Source organism: Salvelinus alpinus, chromosome 33 (genome assembly GCF_045679555.1).
Source record: "Salvelinus alpinus chromosome 33, SLU_Salpinus.1, whole genome shotgun sequence".
NCBI classification, from domain to species: Eukaryota; Metazoa; Chordata; class Actinopteri; order Salmoniformes; family Salmonidae; genus Salvelinus; species Salvelinus alpinus.
In genome coordinates this window covers 14184215-14205353 of record NC_092118.1, presented here as the reverse complement: position 1 = coordinate 14205353, position 21139 = coordinate 14184215, and the positions used below count along the sequence as shown (strand labels likewise).

Genomic DNA, 21139 nt, shown 5'->3' with positions numbered 1-21139 from the left:
ATTTATATACATTATACAGTATAAAAACAACCCATATCAGAAATATCAGAAGAAACAGAATAGTATACAATATGATGAGATCCAAATGAGTGAATTGAATATGATTTCATTCTAATTGAGACATACATCTTGTTGTGACAGTCACTGAAGACAGAGGATGGAGTGTAAGAATATCCCACCAATATTGGGTAATGTACCATTCAGTAGATGAAGCATGGGAAAGGTGGAGCGTGGAACGGAGGGAGTAGTGGAGGGGTGTGGAGCAGGAGTGTGGCAGCCAGGCAGGGTGGGGAGGCGGGGTGGGGGTGCACTGAACCTGAAAGCTGCAAATCTACTTTCAGCTGGTGGACATGTGCAAGGACTGATTTAGCAACACACCTGCTATTGGAATAAACTAACACAGGCCACAAGCCTATTTTTGGCACCTCTTTAACACGTTCCTCTTATAGTTGTGTCCTACTGAGCGAGTGGGTGAGCGAAAGTTAGAAACAGACTGGTGAAGGGGAGGAGGGGCACTGGGAGAGAGGGAGGAGGGTCAAACGGTCCCACTTGTGAGAGGCAGCTGAAGTTACTGCACACAGAGCCTTCACTCAAACTAGTATGAGCCGTGGCAGAGCACGAGCAGCAGAGTACGGGTTAGCAGCCAACAGTGTCTTTACCCAGCTTTAGTGTGTTTCCTGGCCTCAGCTTTAGTGTGTTTCCTGGCCTCAGCCTTAGTGTGTTCCCTGGCCTCAGCCTTAGTGTGTTCCCTGGCCTCAGCCTTAGTGTGTTCCCTGGCCTCAGCCTTAGTGTGTTCCCTGGCCTCAGCCTTAGTGTGTTCCCTGGCCTCAGCCTTAGTGTGTTCCCTGGCCTCAGCTTTAGTGTGTTCCCTGGCCCCAGCCTTAGTGTGTGCCCTGGCCCCAGCCTTAGTGTGTTCCCTGGCCCCAGCCTTAGTGTGTTTCCTGGCCCCAGCCTTAGTGTGTTTCCCAGGCCCCAGCCTTATTGCGTTCCCTGGCCCCAGCCTTAGTGTGTTCCCTGGCCCCAGCCTTAGTGTGTTCCCTGGCCCCAGCCTTAGTGTGTTCCCTGGCCCCAGCCTTAGTGTGTTCCCTGGCCTCAGCCTTAGTGTGTTCCCTGGCCCCAGCCTTAGTGCGTTCCCTGGCCCCAGCCTTAGTGTGTTCCCTGGCCCCAGCCTTAGTGTGTTCCCTGGCCCCAGCCTTAGTGTGTTCCCTGGCCCCAGCCTTAGTGTGTTCCCTGGCCCCAGCCTTAGTGTGTTCCCTGGCCTCAGCCTTAGTGTGTTCCCTGGCCCCAGCCTTAGTGTGTGTGCCCTGGAGCTCTCCGCCTCAACCTTAAGAATGCATGTGCCTTCACCACCCTCCTCAACCCTGTCCTCCGGCGCCTTCACAGCGCATGACGCCCGGGGGGAGGAGGTAGAGGGACAGGTGGAGGATGGAGGAGGACAACAGACTGGTACTGACGGATGGCCTCTCTCCCTCTCTCTCCCTGCAGTGCTGAACGGGAGCAGTCACTCAAGTCACTCGCCCACGTCGCTCAACGGGGCGCCCTCTACACCCAACGGCTTCAGCAACGGCCCTGCCATGTCGTCCACCGCCTCCCTGTCCAATCAGCAGCTGCCGCCTGCCTGCGGTGCCCGCCAGCTCTGCAAGCTCAAGCGCTTCCTCACCACGCTGCAGCAGTTCGGCAACGACATCTCGCCCGAGATCGGAGAGCGGGTCCGCAGTCTAGTGCTGGGCCTGGTGGTAAGTCCTGCTCGCCTCTTCTCCTCTTCTCTGTCCCTCTCCCCTTGTCTGTCTATCTCTCCCACTCATTCTCCTACTTCTCCTACTTTTCTTCACAGTACTTACTTAGTTGTGTCCAATATCTCGTTCTGTCTCTCCATGTCCAGCTCTGTCTGTCTCCTATGTTTTACTGTGAAGCTTCTTCTCCAAGTGTTCCAATCTCTCCCTTCCTCTGGTTTTTGACAGAATTCCACCCTGACCATAGAAGAGTTCCACTCCAAACTCCAGGAGGCTACCAACTTCCCGCTGCGTCCCTTTGTCATTCCATTCCTCAAGGTAAAGCACATCAAAACCCAACGTAGACACACCCTCCCCGTTCCCAATAGGCTGCCTAGGAATCCCCAGGTTATTTCCCAGTATATCCCTTTGAGCAGCTTCCACTTCTGATATTAGCTAGCATATGGAGATGGTAGGAAGGGCTTTCGAGAACAAAACCCACCAAAACAAAAAAAGAATATTCTCTGGAAGGCTGGCCAGTGTATAAAGCGACCTGGTTTCTGTGCCTGAGCCGTGTGTGATTCCTCCATTAGTGTGTGGGTGTGGAGCTGGTTGAAGCTCGGTAGATAAAGGGAGTAGGACCCTGCCGATTTCCAACCCAGTCTGCTGCCGCCTGCCTGGCGCTGGGCTGATCTGCTGGTCCATATGGCCATCGTTTGCGATTCATTAAAACTGGCACATGAGTGTTTACCCTGAGTGGCGCGGCGTGGAGCGGAGGGAGGCGGAGGGGGGGAGGGAGGGAAGGAGGGGAGGGTAAATAAGACTCCCTGGCAGATGTAGCCGGCCTGGGGTGGCTACCACGCAGAGCTTTTCACTCTGGCTGATATCTTTGGCCTGATCCTGTTACCTGCATTGTCAAACCCACAGTCACGGAGACGAGAGCAGGGCGAGAGAGAGAGAGACGAAGTCCATCCTTCCGAACGACTGTCATTATGAATAACACATTACTCTGCTGTGGTCCAGAAGTCACAATGCCAGCTGTTCAATACATAACACATGTAACAAATGTGACAGTAGGGAATAGGCCTTCAGGGACAGTGCTGACGGTTCTGATGGAGGGAGGGGCAGTCATGCTGACACTGCGTGTCTGTGTGCGCGCGTGCCTGTGTCTTACTGTGTGTCTGTGTCGGTGCTGGGTGCTGGCCGTGCTGCTTGGTGGTGACTAGGGCACACATTCCTGTCTGTCCCACACACTCTGTATCTCTGTCCCTCCTGTTTATTCCCAGAGCAGAGGGACATATGGGGGACAACAGGGGGTGGGCCAAGCTGGAGCCATGCCTGGTTATTAACTATAATTGCAGACATGGTGGTGGCGTGTACGGTTGTGGATGGAATGTATTCCACACACCACATACCAACACAAATACATTCACATACATACAATACATTCACTGCGGAGATCTTGGTTAGCTCAGTGAGGGAAAGATTGTTGTGTAGATAAACAAGCAAACAGTATCTGCTTTATAGGATAGATAGATAGATAGATAGATAGATAGATAGATAGATAGATAGATAGATAGATAGATAGATAGATAGATAGATAGATACGATAGATACGATAGATACGATAGATACGATAGATAGATACGATAGATAGATACGATAGATACGATTGATACGATAGATACGATAGATACGATAGATACGATAGATAGATACGATAGATACGATAGATTAGATAGATAGATACGATAGATAGATACGATAGATACGATAGATACGATAGATAGGCCAGTGTCTAGTGGGCGCTAGCTGTCTCATTAGTGGAGATTATTATTATTGTTGTGAGAGTGGCGTGGCATGCCTTTAGCAGCATCCAGAGGATGGCTCAGGGCCTGGTGTCAAGAGGACAGTTTTCCAGCCGGCCTGGTGTGCCATGAGGTTACACATCTGTGACATGGCAGCCAGCGCTGTGCTTTGTCAAAGTGACGGCCTGACTGAGCTCTCTGACAGCACCCACTTACCCCTCCTCTCTCCCCTCTTCCTCCCCCTGAGGGAGACAGACGCTGGGGAGGAATGTGTGGCGGTGGGTCTGTGTTATCTCACCCTCCCTGTCTCATCCTCTCTCTTTCTCTCTCAATCTTTCGCTCTCTCTCTCTCTCTGTCTTTGTCTTTCCCTCCCACATGCTCTGACTCTTCATTCTAAAACTATTTTATTTTTATGCCCTGTCTCCTCTCTCTCTCTCTCTCTCATCTTCCACCTCCTCTCGCCTTTTTCCACTTACCATATCTTCTCCTTTCATTCCTCCTGTCCCTCCTCCCTTCTACCTCCCTTCCCTCTCCTCTCCCAGGCGAACCTGCCCCTGCTTCAGAGGGAGCTCCTCCACTGTGCACGGATGGCCAAGCAGACTCCCGCCCAGTATCTGGCCCAGCATGAGCAGCTGCTGCTGGACGCCAACGCCAGCTCGCCCCTGGACTCCTCTGAGATCATGATGGAGATCAACGAGCATGGCAAGAGGAGGACCCCCGACAGGTACTGAGTGACCACCACACACACACACTCAAAATACACACACACACACTCAAAATACACACACACACACTCAAAATACACACACACACACTCAAAATACACACACTCACACTCAAAATACACACACTCACACTCAAAATACACACACACACTCAAAATACACACAGTATGCAGACACGTCACACCACAGCTGGAAAACAACTTATCACTCCTCTCCCTCCATCTTACAGCAGAAACACAACTGAAAAAAACACACAGGCTTACACACACAAATAATTGAATTATTTCTGGGTATTTGGAAATGCCAAGCCACAAGGGGGAGGTTATAAATCCTCTGTGCGGGAGGCGGAAGTCTGGGCAGCCCTGATGCCAGGCGGGCAGGGAGGGCGATTCAGGCTGTGCCAGCTGTCTGCGAGGGGAGGAGGAGGAGGAGGAGGATAAGTCCAGATGCTGTGGACGTCACGCTATAACCACAGCAGCAGCAGTGGCTCTGTGTCAGCGGCCCCAGTACAGTATGAGGAGATGTCCTCAGTCCAACCCACAGACAATGCCCTCACTGTCCTATACACTTCCCTGCCCTCCCCACAGCAGCCTGCTGCCATATCCGCCCCACACACTGGGCCGTATGGAGAGGCGGGTGGAGACACATCTGGAATTTAAGACAGACAAAACCACAGCACTACTCTCCACCTCCTCATCTCTCTCACTCCCCATCCCTTTATCTCTGGCTGCCTCTCCTCTCTTCTCCTCTCTTCTCTCATCTCCTCGCCTCTCCTTTCTCTTCTCCTCTCCTCTTTTCTCTTCTCATCTCCTCTCCTCTCTTCTTCTCTCCTGTCCTCTCCTTCAGTCAGCTAGTCAGTATGTCAGGGATGTGTCCAGATCCTGCTGAACCCCTGCTTGAGGTTATCGTGACGGGGAGGGAGGGAGGGGGAAAGGGAGGGGGGGGGGGAGAGAGAGGGTGGAGGAACGGGCAATCCCTCTGTAATCTGCACACCTCCGCCTCCCAACCCCTGGCTTACAGTGTCACGGCGGGCTGGGCCAGCTGTTGCTTAGATTTGTGAGATATTGGTGGCGGGCTAAAGCACTGACCGAGACAGACACATCCCCCCTCACAGTCTCACCCCACGACCCACAGCCTGCCAGAAGTGGAGAGGGTCTGCAGAGGGGATTGGGGGTGGAGGGTGGGAGGGGATTCATCACGTAAACAAAGAGGGGACAAATACCCATACACACACACAGACTGAGTAATATACACACACGGACTCATAAACAAGAACACACTCGCATCCACATGGCACTGAAATTCCTTTCATTTGCCTTTGATCCCTGGGATGATAGAGAGCGTTTTACCTCCGAATGCCTGGCTGTTTCACCAAGCTAAACAGATTAATATCAACACCGGCGTTTAAACTGTCCAGATGGCTCCCAAAACAGGACCGTCACTGAACATCTGCTAAACACAGACTCACAACAGCCCCGTAGGTCTGTGGGAGAGGCTACACTTGCAAGTTAAGAGAGTGAGTTGAGGGATATTAGGATTAAGAGTTTGGATCCCACCTCGAGACACTGAATATACAGAGTGTATTTTTTTTTACATATGGCGTACAGCTGTGCACACACTCTGGAGTAGATTCTGTCTGAAGTGAACAGTGAGCTTCTCAGTAGGAGGGATTCCTGAAACACCATCAGATTTACTGCTCATGTCTTCTAGTAACAACAACAGGTTAGCAGCCCAGTAAATCTAGAATGTCTTAAATATGCATGTACATCCTGAATATAACACATCTCATTCCTGTTCCCTTGTAACTTCCTCAGTCTGCCATAGTTAAACAATAATGGATTTTCCTCATATTCTAGGAGATGTTAACAATTCTAAAGTGAGTGAAAGTGTCTGATTTGGTGGTGACACGTATAAAGGGAATGTAACCGTGTTGATCTGTGCTCTCTTCCTTCAGGACCAAAGACTCAGAGAGAGACGGGCACCACCCGGAGCACCTGGCCAAGCGGCCCTGCACCATCAGCCCCAGCCAGCGCTTCAGTCCCAGCACTGGCCTGCCAGCCCACCCGCCCCCCAACGGCCTGCCCACACACCCCCCCAACGGCCTGTCTCACCCCAACCCCCCTGCCCCCCAACACTACCGGCTGGAGGACATGGCCCTGGCCCACCACTACCGCGACGCCTACCGCCACACAGCAGAGCACCGCGAGGCTCGGGACAGGCACCGGCAGACAGGTGAGAGAGGGAGGGAATGAGAGAGGGGCGAGGGAGGGATGAGGGAGAGAGAGAGAGGGCCTCATGGCGTCTCTAAAGAACAATGACAGGTTGTCACAGTTTGGTGTTAAATTCCCATGGTAGTGCATCTATAAAAGCCTATTGTGACACATGCTTGGGTATGTCCCCCTAGGAATCCATATGCGTCTTCCCTCGGTTAGAGCCGTAATGGCTCACACTGTATAAGGAAGTGTTAGAGCCCTAATGTACTGTATGTGGAGGAGACTGGAGCCAGAATGGCTCATATATGGCGATCGTGCCTAAGTGCTGAACGCAGGGACTGTGTGTTTGTGTTGCAGCCGTGCATGGAGCACGCCAGGAGGAAGTGATCGATCACCGCCTGACAGATCGGGAGTGGGCCGAGGAGTGGAAGCACCTCGATAATGTACGTGTTGCTGGGGTAGGGCTCCCCGGTTTTATCCTAATATCTCCCTAATATCCCCCATCCTACAGAGAAGTGTGTAGTAGAAATATTTCAACCTCTCAGTGCTGTAGATGATATGAAGGGAGGTGGGACAGGGGGAGACAGGGTGCTGCTGACAGATTTAAGAACTGAAACCTCAGCAGAGTTTGCATTTGATGGACAGCTGACCTTAGGGGGTCTGTAGAGGCTTGTGTCCATGTCAGGAATGGACAGCCGAGGCCTCTCTGGCCAGCGCTCTGAGCTCCCCTTTACCAAGGCTGGAACACACACACACACACACACACACACACACACACACACACACACACACACACACACACACACACACACACACACACACACACACACACAGACACAGACACAGACACACACACACACACACACACACACACACACACACACACAGGCACTAAAAAGGGCCACAGATGGAGCGAGGCACCCAGTAGAGGACAGCTCCAGCTGGGGAGAGCAGCTGAGACAAGGGCTGTAGTCATGGAGGGAACCGGCCTGTGCTGGGCCTCTGCCAAATTAGAAACACTCTACTGAAATAAATATAGCTAACAGAGAGAGGGAGAGTGAGGGGTAGAGAGAGAGAAGCAGGCGGAGGAAGAGAGAGAGAGAGAAGCAGGCGGAGAGAGCGAGATAGAAAGAGAGAATATGGAAGGAGGCATATAGAAGGAGGCATTTTGCAGACCGGGGGTTAGAGGAGGCATAGGGCAAAGGCAGAAAGAGAAACAATGTTGAGAGAGAGAAAAGAGAGTTAGTGAAGAAAAATATCAAGAGGAAGGCAAGGGGAGGAGGTGTGGGTGAAAGGCTTTAGCAGACAGAGGCTTGGAGGGAGCACAGGGGTGGAATGAATTGGTTCGGCCTTTTCCATCGGTAGCACAGCTGTTACAGCCATTTTTACTTCACTGCTCTGTATAACCACTCAACCTCATTCACACACACACACACCCACACACACACACACACACATACTCAGCACTGCTGGCTCTCGCTGCTAAAACGGTGACAGGGTCACACGCTCCTGAGTGCTCCTTAGAAAGTATTGTTGCACCTAAACAGCAAGAACGGATTCTAGAGACACTGGATTGCTCCCAAAATATCACTCAAATTACCATCAATGAAAATGTTCTCATACAATTTGACATCTTGATGAAGGTTAGGCCTGATTGTGTTTTTCATAGACTAAATTCAGAATGCACACTATACAGTACTTCCGAATAAAACTATGCGACCCTGATTTATCGGTACACTTTTAGGTGCAGAGGCTCCGCCATCCTTTAGCACCACCGAGAGCAGCTGCCTGTTGTCAGAGTCTGAACTGTAGGAGAGTAAATCAGAGAGTAGAGCGGCGCTCTGATCATGTCTCTCCTTCCCTCCTCCTCCCCCCTGCAGCTGCTCAACTGCATCATGGACATGGTGGAGAAGACGCGGCGGTCTCTCACGGTGCTGCGGCGTTGCCAGGAGGCCGACCGCGAGGAGATGAACCACTGGATCCGACGCTACAGCGACGTGGAAGATATGAAAAAAGGTGGGAGCAACGGCCAGCCACGCCCTCCTCCTCCTCCTGTACCTCTACCTCCTCACAACTCCTCCTCCAACACTCCTAACAACGTCGAGACACAGCAGCCCATAGGTACTTCCACTGCTGCAGACACCAGCACCAGGCTGTCACTCCTCACTCCATACTGTCACTCAGTCAGCAACTCTGTGTGTTCTGTCTGCTCTGAGGAAAGAGGGGAGCATGCTGGGGGATGAAATGAAATGTTACAAAGCAAAATGAAGCTCAAGTTTGAGTGTGTTCATGAGGTTGGCACGCAGAGGGCTGAATCCTAACTAGAGATCTATGCATGTAGCTTGGACTTTTGGGTAAATCATGCACTGACGTTAGTGTGAAATTTGTGCAAAATATTGAGTTATTTCCAGTTAGGATGTGGCTCATAAAGTGTGTGTGTGTGTGTGTGTGGAGAGCGCGGTAGACTGACTGATGTTCTGGTCTGGATTGTGTTTCAGAGATTCATAGGGACTTCCTGCACAGACCTGCGTCTGGCTACCTACCTGAGGAGATCTGGAGGAAGGCTGGTGAGTAACCACACGTCCGTCCTGACTGTACTGTCACTGTCCCGTCACTGTCACCCTCACCGCAACCGCCACTGCAGATAGCCCTGAAGAGGGCCCTGCCTGTCCTGTTGCCATAGTTACATAAGGACAGGGATGGGATTGGAGGGCCTGTGACTGTCATTTGTATCATTATTGCTAAGTGCTTTCCACCTTTAACCTGCTATGTACGGCGACTGCAGTTCAGCTGCAGTGGAAATGGACTAACCAACCTGGCGCTGTCCAGAGCAGCGTACGCAGCAGAGGTGGGGCCTGCAGCTTAACTGGAGAGAGGGAGGAGGAGGAGGGATATCCTCTGCTTAGGAGTAGTAAAGCTTAGTTCATATAATACTGCTTTTCAATGTGACAGCTTTTAACTCATTGTTTTAAGTATACTTGAACCAGCCAGACCAATCGCATCCTAATAACTGTTGGCAATCTGGGACCACGCCCCTTAGTCAGACTAATGACTGTCACCATCATACGCAGAGCAGTCTGATTCCGTTATATGTAGCAGGGGTGGGTTCGCGTGTTGCAGTGCCTGGGCCTTATATAGCAAGCATATCCCAAGAGGAGTCAGTTATGATGCAGCCTTGGTCCCACTGAGTACCAACACAATTATGCTGCAGTCATATTTAAATACTGTGGGGGGAAAGATGCTGCTGTCTGTGAGATAATGTGCTGCATTTTCACCAGCAGAAGAACTATTTTAATTTATATATTTTTTCATACAGGTGCTACAAGTATCCCACTCTCCCCAGCACTGAAGCAACTCCAAAACAAGCAGGGTGAGTATGGCAGCTCCCATCCCCCCTTGTGTGTGTGTGTGTGTGTGTGTGTGTGTGTGTGTGTGTGTGTGTGTGTGTGTGTGTGTGTGTGTGTGTGTGTGTGTGTGTGTGTGTGTGTGTGTGCATGCGCGCGTGCGAGACCCCTCCTATGGTATTCACTACTGCACCACCTCTGTCCTATTACCACTGCTCCCTCAGCAAACAGCATAACTGCAGTCTATCTCTTTAATTAGAAAAAGACACGTATTCTCTGGTGTCGGTAAGGTTGAGAGACTATGCCGCCTTTGAAAAACAAGATCTGAAGTGTGAAAAAGGAAAAACCTGACGGATCCCTCCGGAATTAAAACGTTAATATTGCTGCCCCCGTGTTTTGCATTAAGTGCTAATTGTCCTAGCATCTGCTCTGCAGGCTCCTTGATAAGAATTAATTACATTTGTAAACTAATCTTAGTGATGCATGCATTAAGCCTGATAATTGAGCAGCAGAGGACTGTACCGATAGTTAGGAAAAGGCATGCACGAATAAGAAGGGAAAAAATGTAGAAATGAAATGATGGATGAAGGTAGAGACGGGCAGGGTGAAAAAAGCAAGGGAAGACTTGTGCGGGAGGTGTTGAGAGGATAACTGGAATACAAACTACTTCTCCAGTTTCTGAGCAGAGGAGACTCACACACACAAAGACACGCACGCACACACATATTCAGCACATACACACGGGACTAGCCGCCCAGCCCCCCAGCCCCAGCTCAGCACAGCAGCCCCAGACAGCTGGACCAGAGAGGGAGCAGAGGGAGAAATATGACAGTTATTTATGACTCCTCTCCTTTACACCAACTGACTGGAAGAATCAGGAAGTGAGAATAGACCACAATATGGCTCTCACCTCCAGTCTGCCCAGAGGAGGCTCACTCACCTGGGGGACCACCTGACTATGTCTGTGTGTAGAACGGAAGGGAATCTAGTAATACAACTTCCCCTCCTTTTGGTTGTACAAGACATTTACTTATCCCATATACTGTGCCAGTTGGCAGTTTGATATGATATTTTTCATGGCCATAAAATATAGATTTGGTGGTTGGACATGAGGATTTAATTAGTTGTATTATGTCGGGCAGCTGTTTTCTCTCGGCAGAATTCTGCAAGAGCTGAAGCAAAATGAATCTCTGATGTTGTATTTTGTTCTCCTTGTAACATGAAGAAAATAATGAGAGGGATTGTGATTCCTTCCTAACCGGATAACCACTGTCTTCTAATGAGAACCAGCCTTAGCTTCTATTGTTTTCTAAAAACACTGCCTATTCACTCACATGAGTTGGCATTTGTAGAACAAAGGCCAGAGGATAGGACCTCTACCACAGTTAACCCCTGTTAGCAAAGTTATGCATCAATGGGAAACCATTTTCCCTCCTCAGTTCTTACGTCTGTTTCTTCTCTGTTCATTCACTCAGAATTAAAAAAAATCGAAAGCAGAGAGTCACAGAATAATGGGTTAATAGGCAAGTTTATGAACAAAGTTTGGAGACATCTGCTGTTGTCAGCGCTGGAAATGATTGTTACCAGACGTCTTTTAATTAATTATTAACAGGCTTCTTTTTCTGACAGAATGTTTTAAATCTTGGATGATGTACATCTGTTTGCCGAGATAAAACAAATGGAGAGCTTAGAGTGTGCCTCAATAAAGGATGACAGAGTAGGAACGGTCATGGGGACTGACGCCTCTCTATCTCTCCACAGAGGAGGCAGTGAACGAGGTGAAGAGGCAGGCCATGTCGGAGCTACAGAAGGCTGTGTCGGACGCTGAGAGGAAGGCCCATGAGATGATCTCCGCTGAGAGGTCCAAGATGGAGAGGGCGCTGGCCGAGGCAAGGAAACAGGCCTCTGAGGATGCACTGACCGTCATCAACCAGCAGGAGGACTCCAGCGAAGTGAGCATCACAGCCTTATCACCCACCCCATGCCCCCACACTATCCTACACTCTTAAGGTTTCCACACACTTAACATGCATAGAGCTACATGCGTGCACATTGTTTTTGTTGTTGAGCAACGTGCACTATTTTGGTAACATGATACCTCATCAAGGTTTTCTTGTTGTCTTCTCATTTGTTGTGAAAGCAGAAGAAGAGTGCCTTGTCTTCCCTTGCTAGCAAGTTGTCTAAACACTGCAAGCTAGCTAGCCTTATAGCAAAGATTTTTTATAACTAAACCAAGATAGACTGTGCACAGCCTGTCGTTTCAAATGGAAACAAATGAGTTATAGTGGGTAGAACAAGCATGGACGTGGGCAGAGCCAAGCACGAGCCAGCGAGATCCTATTGGCGCGTTCTAGCATACAGGTGCATATTTCCGTTAGGGAGCGCCTACTCTGTGAAGTGTGCGTATGCAATAACTCAATTCGCCTTTGCACTCCTTCTAAACAACGCAATTTTTTAAAACTTTGGCAAAGGGTAAAGTCTACAAAAGTTTGTCCACTCTGTTCGTAACAGATTGTAGTTTTGGGAACAGAAAACTATTGATATCAAATGTTTCATCGCTGAGAAAATTTGCAGAATGTCTGCCAAATCCATCTAGTTCCTTCTTCTCCCACTACTGGCCACTGGGCTTCCTCTCACCACCATATTTGGAAGTGAGTGGAAACGCTAAGCGGATGCTTCACATTTATACATCCGGAGAAATATCTGTCTCGTTGTTCAATCTGGGCTTTTAGCTTCCCACATCACCATGTGAAATTATCAGATTTATAATTAAATTATAAGCCCTGGCAAATATTCTTATACTTGCCTCTGTAACCTACAAAGTTATCCCAATTTGATATGCTGCTTCAATGTATTCACTCCCATATCAGCCTAAAATAGAATGTCATCGTGTTTTAGTCACAGAGAAAAAGCTCAAATCTCTCAGCTGTTTTTAACAATAGCCTGGAATCAATAGTTGCTACTTCTAAACACAATACATTTCTGGGAGGATTCTAATAAGGCTATAATGTCGTTTGGTTTATTGTTTGAACAGTCGCTGAGATTATACTAATTTATCAATGCTACTTTGATGCATAGCCTATAGATCAAATCAAGGAACCAAGCAAGATTCATTGCCTACTGCCCCCATGACTACGCAAGGAATGATACAGCGCGTTACAATTTTCAAGGAGCCACCTCTTTTGAGATGAAAAACGACATTGCTACATTCTGCTACGACCCTTAGGGTCCGTCTCCGTAGAGTATAAATAGCCCTTGTGAAAAATAGATGCTATCTAGAACCCTAAAAGTGTTCTTCAGCTGTCCCCATTATAGGAACCCTTTTTGGTTTCAGGTAGGACCCTTTTGGTTCCCGGTAGAACACAGAGGGTTCTACATGGAACCAAAAAGGGTTCTACCTGGAACCAAAAACGGATCTCTTATGGGGACAGCCGTAGAACCCTTTTGGAACCCTTTTTCTAAGAGTGTACCCCATGCCCCACACCCTGTGCCCTCTAACATACCACAGCACAGCAGCAGGCATAAAGAGAGATACACTCCTCACCCTACTGTGCACACACTGCTGCACTGCATCACAAAGCACACTGTCACATTCCAAACCTCAAACTCACAATCAATCGTGTCACCTCAACCCACCAACCACCCGTTTTACATAACAAACTGTCACACAGCTAACTCACTTATTTTAGACCGCACAGTAACACTTCCTCAAAATAGTCCTGTCACACACACTTTCTCTTCACATGACTTACAGTCACACACACTTCATAACACCCCCCCCCCCCCACCACCATCAGCATTCGCTTCTCAGTAACAGCTCATTCACCAGTTCTATACAAGCCAGAGTCCTCAATGCAATGTGTGTGTGTTCGGCCACCCAGACAGATTCTGCACAGATCAACAGACTTTCACAGTGCCTGGAGCAGTGTTTAGCCTATCAATTCTCTATCAAAATCCCATATTCTGCACAGAATGTGTATATCTTAAACAAGACACTGTCTGGTTGTGGTGTTAATGTGAGCCACAGCTGGCTGCACCTGGTCTGTGTCAACACCATGTTTTCATTTCATTATTAAAGAGTGGCTCCAGCCACTTGTTTGAATAACAGCAGCCACAAGTGGATGGTTGGAGCAACAGTGTCAGGGCCAGGACAGGCCAGGACAAGATAGGACAGGACAGTCCACCTAGTGGTTTGGGGCATTTGTAGCCCCAGAAAATAAATGTGGGAATTTGTTGCCCAGAACATGAAACACTTCAGCTGTGGATAGCATGACAGTATTTGAAAAGTGGTAACAATGATATTTGTATAATAATATAACAGGTTGACGACCAGAGATTTATTTTATCAACTCTATGCCTTCTTCCCACTGTCTCTCCAGAGCTGCTGGAACTGTGGACGCAAGGCCAGTGAGACGTGCAGCGGCTGCAACACGGCGCGCTACTGCGGCTCCTTCTGCCAGCACAAAGACTGGGAGAAGCACCACCACGTCTGTGGCCAGGGTCTGCAGGGCCTCCCCGGGGGCAGCAGTGTTCCTCTGGGCACCCCCTCCTCCAGCGCACCCCCTACACACTCAGAGAGCACCCCCCCTGGTCCACTCTCCCTGCCCGGCCAGACCAGCGGTGGTGGAGGAGGCAGTCTCTCTGGGAGTCCTAAGGAGGCTAGCTCCAGCAGTGCCTCACGCTCCACCACCCCAGCGACCCCTGCACTGCTGGACGCCACCTCTCGCTGACCCCGCCCTGCCACGCCCAGTCACTCCCACTGACGCTACAGTACAGCTGCCATCCATCCTAAACAAACAGAGGAATCTCCATTGATCGCACTGCACCCTTTCCTTCTTCTGTACTGCATTTGTAGTGGTCCTACCGTGAATACTGCACCGTCAACTACTTCTTAGCTACCTGAAGGCCTTGTTTTCTCAACTCCTCAACCTCCCCCCCAAAAAACCTTCTGACTGTCTCTCAGCCGCACAGACTTTCTCTCTGTCAAACTCGAAACTAGTCGAGGGGTCCACTGTTGTGTTTAGCATGGCTAGGGCTTACTTTACTGAATGCTCAAAATAAACCAATGCAGAGGCAGAACTCCCTCTCTTAAAGTCATATTACAAAAAAAAAACACCATACTTGGTTATTGAACTCTGATAATGTCGTGTGAAGATAAGCTTTGTTATATGCCAGACCAACACGTGGCCTCAGTAACATAAGCCCAGTCAACGCCTGTGTATGTCGGGGGCTTGCATTGCATGAGACTCGTTATGGTACCACACGTATTGTGAAGAAGAGATATCTAAATTTAGCACTTGGAGAGGATTTCCCTTTAACGCAGCAGGACTGGGCCATGGACATGTTCTGACTGAGGTCCCCTATCTAAGAAGCCAGACACCAGTCAGGAAACCCGTCTTCTGATGGAGGGGATAAGATACACTCACGGTGCGATTTATTCCTCAGAAGCTCTTCCATAATATGGCTAATTATTTATCCGATGATTCATTTTTGGGCTTTAAGGAAGACAAAAGAAAAGTCCAAATATTCAAAACAAATAATATGATTTTAAAAAGTTAACTACCTTGCTAGCGAGCCAAGAAAATGACACCGGACTCACCTCTCTGTACCGATGTGAACCCAAATGAATTCAAAGAAGGGAAAAACATGATCCAAACCTTTTTATTACACTGCCAAAGTTACTAAGAGACAAGGAGAAGCACTCATCTTGTAACCAAACGCAAGCAACTTCACCTCCTCAGCAGCAAAGCCCTGGGAGATAAAGGCTGTAGAGCAACAACAGGACTCACACAAAAACTCTATATTAAGTGCACTGTAGCTGGCCTCTGTCAGCCTTAAAATACCCACAGTGATCCACAGAGAGAGAAATCCAGAGCAAACATTTGAACCGCCTGCCACAAAAGACAATTGAAATGGAAGGACGAACCACTGAATGTGACAGTGATTTATGTGAATGGCAACGGAATGGACAAAGAAGCAGCTACTCAAAAAGAAGGTGAAAGGCATTGGAACTGCCAAAAAGAACCTAAAAAAACTGATAACCTGTCCAAGCAAGCATTGTACAGTATGGATAAGACTTTTGTTCTTAATTATGTTTTTTAGCTCTATCAAGAGGATACATTTCAGTGAGTCGTACATTTTCACCCTCCTTTTCCAAAGCATGACAGACTAACGAGCCTCATAAGCGATGTAGACTCAGTTCTCTTCTCTCTCTCTTTCTACCTCCCCCCACTTTCCTGTATGTTCCTCCCTAAAACTCTCTTGTCCCTCAGTCAACCCTACCCCCTTTGGACATAACCTCTGAGCAGATATCTGGGAAGGGATCAAACCTGCTTGTAGATATTCCTTTCTTTGTTTCTCGCAAAAAAAATGGTCTCTGTCTCTGGTGTCCACCTGTGCTGCCCTTGTGCGTTTTCAGAAAGAGGAACCTTTCTTCTTTTTAAGTTTGGACAAAACATTGAAGCAGGAGCAAAGACACTCTAGGAGAGAAAACCCCATGTTGTACTTATTGTTCAATTTGTTGTATCTTTATCAATGAAAAGAAAATCCTCTTGTAGAATATTTTATATTGCTCGCATTGTAAGACAGTGAGAGGACGGAGGTGCAATATGAAGAGAATTCAGCTACTGAATGAAACCTCAGCCACTACCCATAGGGGGTCATATAATATAGATACATATAAATATATTTAAAATAACATCAGTAACTTAATGTGAATGTACATAGTATTTAAAGAGGTCCAAAAATGTGTTTGCCAAATAACAGAAACCTTTAAAGTAATGTACAATGTCCAGAATATGATTTCTTTCCAGTTCATTTTTTAATCAAAGGAATTTTCATTTCTCATAAATCCTTCTTTTCTACCAGATTAGCAAAGTCTGCTGAGTGAGTAATCTCAAAAAGATGTTATGAGGAGGGATGTTGGCAGCGATAGTGGTTTTCTTCTGGAGTCACAGTTCTTATAGCTCCCCCTATAATTGATGGCAGCGTACTCCACTGACTCCCTTCAGGAGGAGCCAGCTATAGCTCTCATGACAGGCCCAAGAGGATGGTTTTAAAGAGGAGAAAGAGAGGCTTATCACACATTGATTCTAAAAGCGTCCTAGCATGAGGCTAAATTACTCCACTACTCTGGATATTGGATTTAAAACGCAAGAACTTGTGCCCAAAAAGTTATCTGGGAAACATTGCCATCCATTGGGCTGAAGTGCCACTGCAGTGGGCCACCTTTTACACTAAAAACCATGTGGGCTGCCCCCAAAACAAAGCCTACACACTGGTCTGGAAGTCTGAAGCTTAACCTAACCATGATACTGCCCAATCCTTTTACTGATCATTTTTTCTTACCCTGTCCATAGATTAGTTTGTGAAGATGCAGTCTCAGTCATTTATCCTCATGTAGGGTTAGGATCCTAGCAAGGCGAAAAGGACTCAGAACCTAGGAGAGTTGGAACAGATGTCTTCACAATCACAGGCTAACAAGGAGGAATGCCATCTCATACAGTAATGTCATCACAAGCTATAAGTTAAAACCTCATTAAGTTAGAATTACACGCTCAAATGGCTTTCAAACATAGCATTAAATAAGAACTGTACCTGCCATGTTCATATGAATGATATAATAATCCCGAACCAATTGGCCACATAACTCTAAAATGGACCAAACTGGAAGGAGCTTTTGTGTTGTTTTATCATGTACTGTTAAAAGTATGGTCTGCCAGGCTCTTTCGCATTTAAAACCTAGAGTGACATATAGACGCAGAAACGATTAGACGTCTATTAGCATTGACAGTGTGTTTAATTTATCACATATGTACATGATCTATTTTCCTATATGTCGGTATCGAAAAGTAATATATAAATCGTTCAAATGTGATAAGCTGCGAGGTACCCTGCATCTGCGTGTATATGTGTGTCATATGTTATTACCGATGTATTGAAATGGCTTCAGCCTGTTTGTGTTTCTAAACTTCTTCAGCCCTCTGCTCTTTAACCCCCACCTGAACATCCCTCCTGTCTCCTGACCCACCACAAGCTACCTCCTGTGACGCTGCAGCACATGACTGGGAGAGGTCACTGAGCTTTGGAAGCAGGGCTGCGAGCAGACATGCAAACTCACACAAACATCAGAGCAAATAGGAAACGAACCCGAAAGATCTAATACTGATAACTTTACAATGTGTATATTTTCGCACCTCAACTCTGTCAGTCAGAAATAGTGATCAAATGAGGAACACTCAGATGATTTTGATTCTAGACTCTCTGCGTACACAACACTGTCCAGGTTTCGATATACAGTAATTCCTTCCATACCCAAGCTGAACGTTAAACCATTACATGCCATTTGTAGTCCAAAACAAATAAAAGCACAGACCAAAGTATTTCTGCACGGCGGTAGATTTTGAAATTGTGTCGAGTAAGACCAGAAATAAGGAGGCTTGAGGCCAACTATACCTGTTAACCAAAGTGTCTGAAATAAACACATGCTCAAAGCACAAGACAAAAACAAACAACCAACGCATCTGTGAAGGTGGAGATTTGTAGATTATTTATTCAAGCAATCAAAGCGCTTGTTTCTACATATCTAATGCCTCAGATAAGACTACAGAAACATCTCCGGAATGCGTAATGATTGCTTTGAGTTTTCTTCCTAAGCCTTGCTTACAGATGGAATAAATGCATGGTGTGTGTGTGTGTGTACTTGTTTTTCTCTTTTCACAGTTTCTCTGTACAAACTACTTGAACCTTCAGAGCTTTAATGAAACATCTCAGTCAGAATAATGGCAGAGAATTCTAAAGATGTAGCAGTGCACTGAGAGGGAAAGACAGAGTGAACTCACCCACCATATTATCCACAACATTACTGTAGGTTTTGATGACATTTCAATACACATTATCCTTTAATGCTCTCTGTGTGCTTTGCTTGTCTGCGAATCAACCCTGAAACACAATAACTCTTTAATTTGTCACAACTTGTGGCAAATACTATTTTTATTGACCAAAAAAAAAATGTGTTTGTAATATCAATCACACCATCTCTCTCTTTCTCTGCTGTCCCTTCTTTAGCCCAGCATTGGGGCACATGTTCTTTGGGCAGGTCTGTACAGGGGTTGGTGCTGTTGGACATTTGACCATGTAAGCTGTCACTGAAAGGACAGCTGAAGTAGAGTTAGCATGCTGAGCTCCTGTTCTGTGTGACCCACTGGAGAGAAGGTTTAACTAATTCTCTTTTTTTATGACCAGACAAGAGAAACAAGGTTCCTAAAGTGGTATGGGCTCTGAGGAAAGGATTCACCTTCTGGACATGGAATAATGGAAGACCAACTGTGTGTGGAGCGTTCTCTTTCATTCATGCCCTGTGATGTCATAATGGGGTAATAGGAGGACTGTTCCTGCCTCTGATGTGAAATCTACAAAGCCTGGAGGTCTCCACCTCATATATAGATAAAGACTGTCATTTATTCACACATACAGACCACTTTATTATCTCTTTAGGTTTTTAATACGGCATACATGAAGAGGGCAAATTCTGTGTTTTCGATGGCAAATACTAGCATGTTGGCATCAGCCTCTCCCTAACCATTTACCACCAATCTATCAATGGAGTTTCTTGGCTCATCTGATTTCAGTGATTGATTGCCCTGTGAAGCCCGCACTGATACGAAGCTGAGATGGCAAAAGTTGATACAGCACTTGGTCTCCCCATGATGAAAGTGTTTTTTGTGTGGTTTTTTACATTATTATTTCAAGACAAACAAAGACTTGGTTTTATATGTGTAGGGAAGCATTATATACTGTATTGTGCAATACATTATTACAGAAGAAAAAAAAGTTTCTGTTCGAAAGGTTGGCGCTTTGAAGAAAAAATTATTTTCCTCTTTAAGAGTCCTATTACCATTCTTTAGATGAAGTGAACTGTGCCAGAATAATTTAATTCTGATTTGTATTTATTTATTGCATGCTTTCCTTCCCTTTTTGCTATTCCCCTTTAACTGTGCGCTATGTTGGATGTGTGAAGCTGTAAACATTCTAATTCAGGTTATCGTCTGTGTTGAGCTATGTAACTGCGTAATTAAAAATGAAATGAAATATCAATCATGTTTCCTGATTTTCTGAGTCAAAGATCCTTATTTCAATGTCATAATGAAATACTGCTGCACAGGTAAGTTGGAAAATCATATTTTGGTGTAGTGGTATTCAAAGTCGGGGTCGCGACCGGGAACTGCAGTGGGGTCAACAAAATGTAAATACACTGAACAAAAATAGAAAGGCAACATGTGAAGTGTCCCATGTTTTATGAGCTGAAATAAAAGATCCCAGAAATGTTCCTTACCCACGATAAGCTTATTTCTCTCAAATTTTGTGCAATTTTGTTTACATCCCTGTTAGTGAGCATTTCTCCTTTGCCAAGATAATCCATCCACCTGACAGGTGGTTATATCAAGAAGCTGATTAAACAGCATGATCATTAAACAGGTGCACCTTGTGCTGGGGACAATAAAAGGCCACTCTAAAATGTGCAGTTTTGTCACACAAATCAATGCCATAGATGTCTCAAGTTTGCAATTGGCATGCTGACTGCAGGAATGTCCACCAGAGCTGTTGCCAGAGAATTGAATGTTAATTTCTCTACCATAAGCCATCTCCAATGTTGTTTTAGAGAATTTGGCGGTAAGTCCAACCGGCCTCACAACCGCAGCCCAAGACCTCTACATCCGGCTTCTTCACCTGTGGGATCGTCTGAGACCAGCCACCTGGACAGCTGATGAAACTGTGGGTTTGCACAACCAAAGATTTCTGGATAAACTTTCAGAAACCATCTCAGGGAAACTCATCTGTGTGCTTGTCGTCCTCACCAGGGTCTTGACCTTACTGGAGTTCGGCGTCGTAACCGACTTCAGTGGGAAAATGCTCACCTTCGATGGCCACTGGCCTGCTGGAGAAGTGTGCTCTTCACGGATTAATCACGGTTTCAACTGTACCGGGCAGATGACACAGCGATCCAGATGCTCTGGATCAACGTGTATGACAGCGTGTTCAAGTTCCCACCAATATCCAGCAACTATGCACAGCTATTGAAGAGGAGTGGGACAACATTCCACAGGCCACCATCAACAGCCCGATCAACTCTATGCAAAGGAGATGTGTCGTGCTGCATGAGGCAAACAGTGGTCACACCAGATACTGACTGGGTTTCTGATCCACACCCCTACTTTTTTGTTGTTGTTGGTATCTGTGATGCATATCTGTATTTCCAGTCATGTGAGATTCATAGATTAGGGTGTAATGAAATGTTTTGAAATTGTTGTATGTTGCATTTATATTTTTGTTCAGTG

General features: G+C 46.9%; 1 protein-coding gene across 12 annotated transcripts in view; it reads left to right on the top strand.

The window, feature by feature from the left end:
- Positions 1-19898, top strand: part of LOC139563224 (protein CBFA2T3-like) — a 52431-nt gene extending 32533 nt beyond the window's left edge. For 9 of the 12 annotated variants that reach the window (XM_071381640.1, XM_071381645.1, XM_071381643.1 and 6 more), the window contains 10 exons: positions 1486-1736; positions 1962-2051; positions 4064-4245; positions 6201-6478; positions 6817-6917; positions 8340-8580; positions 8958-9026; positions 9776-9829; positions 11565-11755; positions 14183-19898. In XM_071381640.1, the coding sequence (XP_071237741.1) occupies positions 1486-1736; positions 1962-2051; positions 4064-4245; positions 6201-6478; positions 6817-6917; positions 8340-8580; positions 8958-9026; positions 9776-9829; positions 11565-11755; positions 14183-14533 (1808 nt within the window). In that variant the 3' untranslated portion in view covers positions 14534-19898. The remainder of the gene's footprint in view (positions 1-1485; positions 1737-1961; positions 2052-4063; positions 4246-6200; positions 6479-6816; positions 6918-8339; positions 8581-8957; positions 9027-9775; positions 9830-11564; positions 11756-14182) is intronic. The other 3 variants (XM_071381644.1, XM_071381641.1, XM_071381646.1) reach the window with 2 other exon arrangements.
- Positions 19899-21139: the final 1241 nt, after the last annotated feature.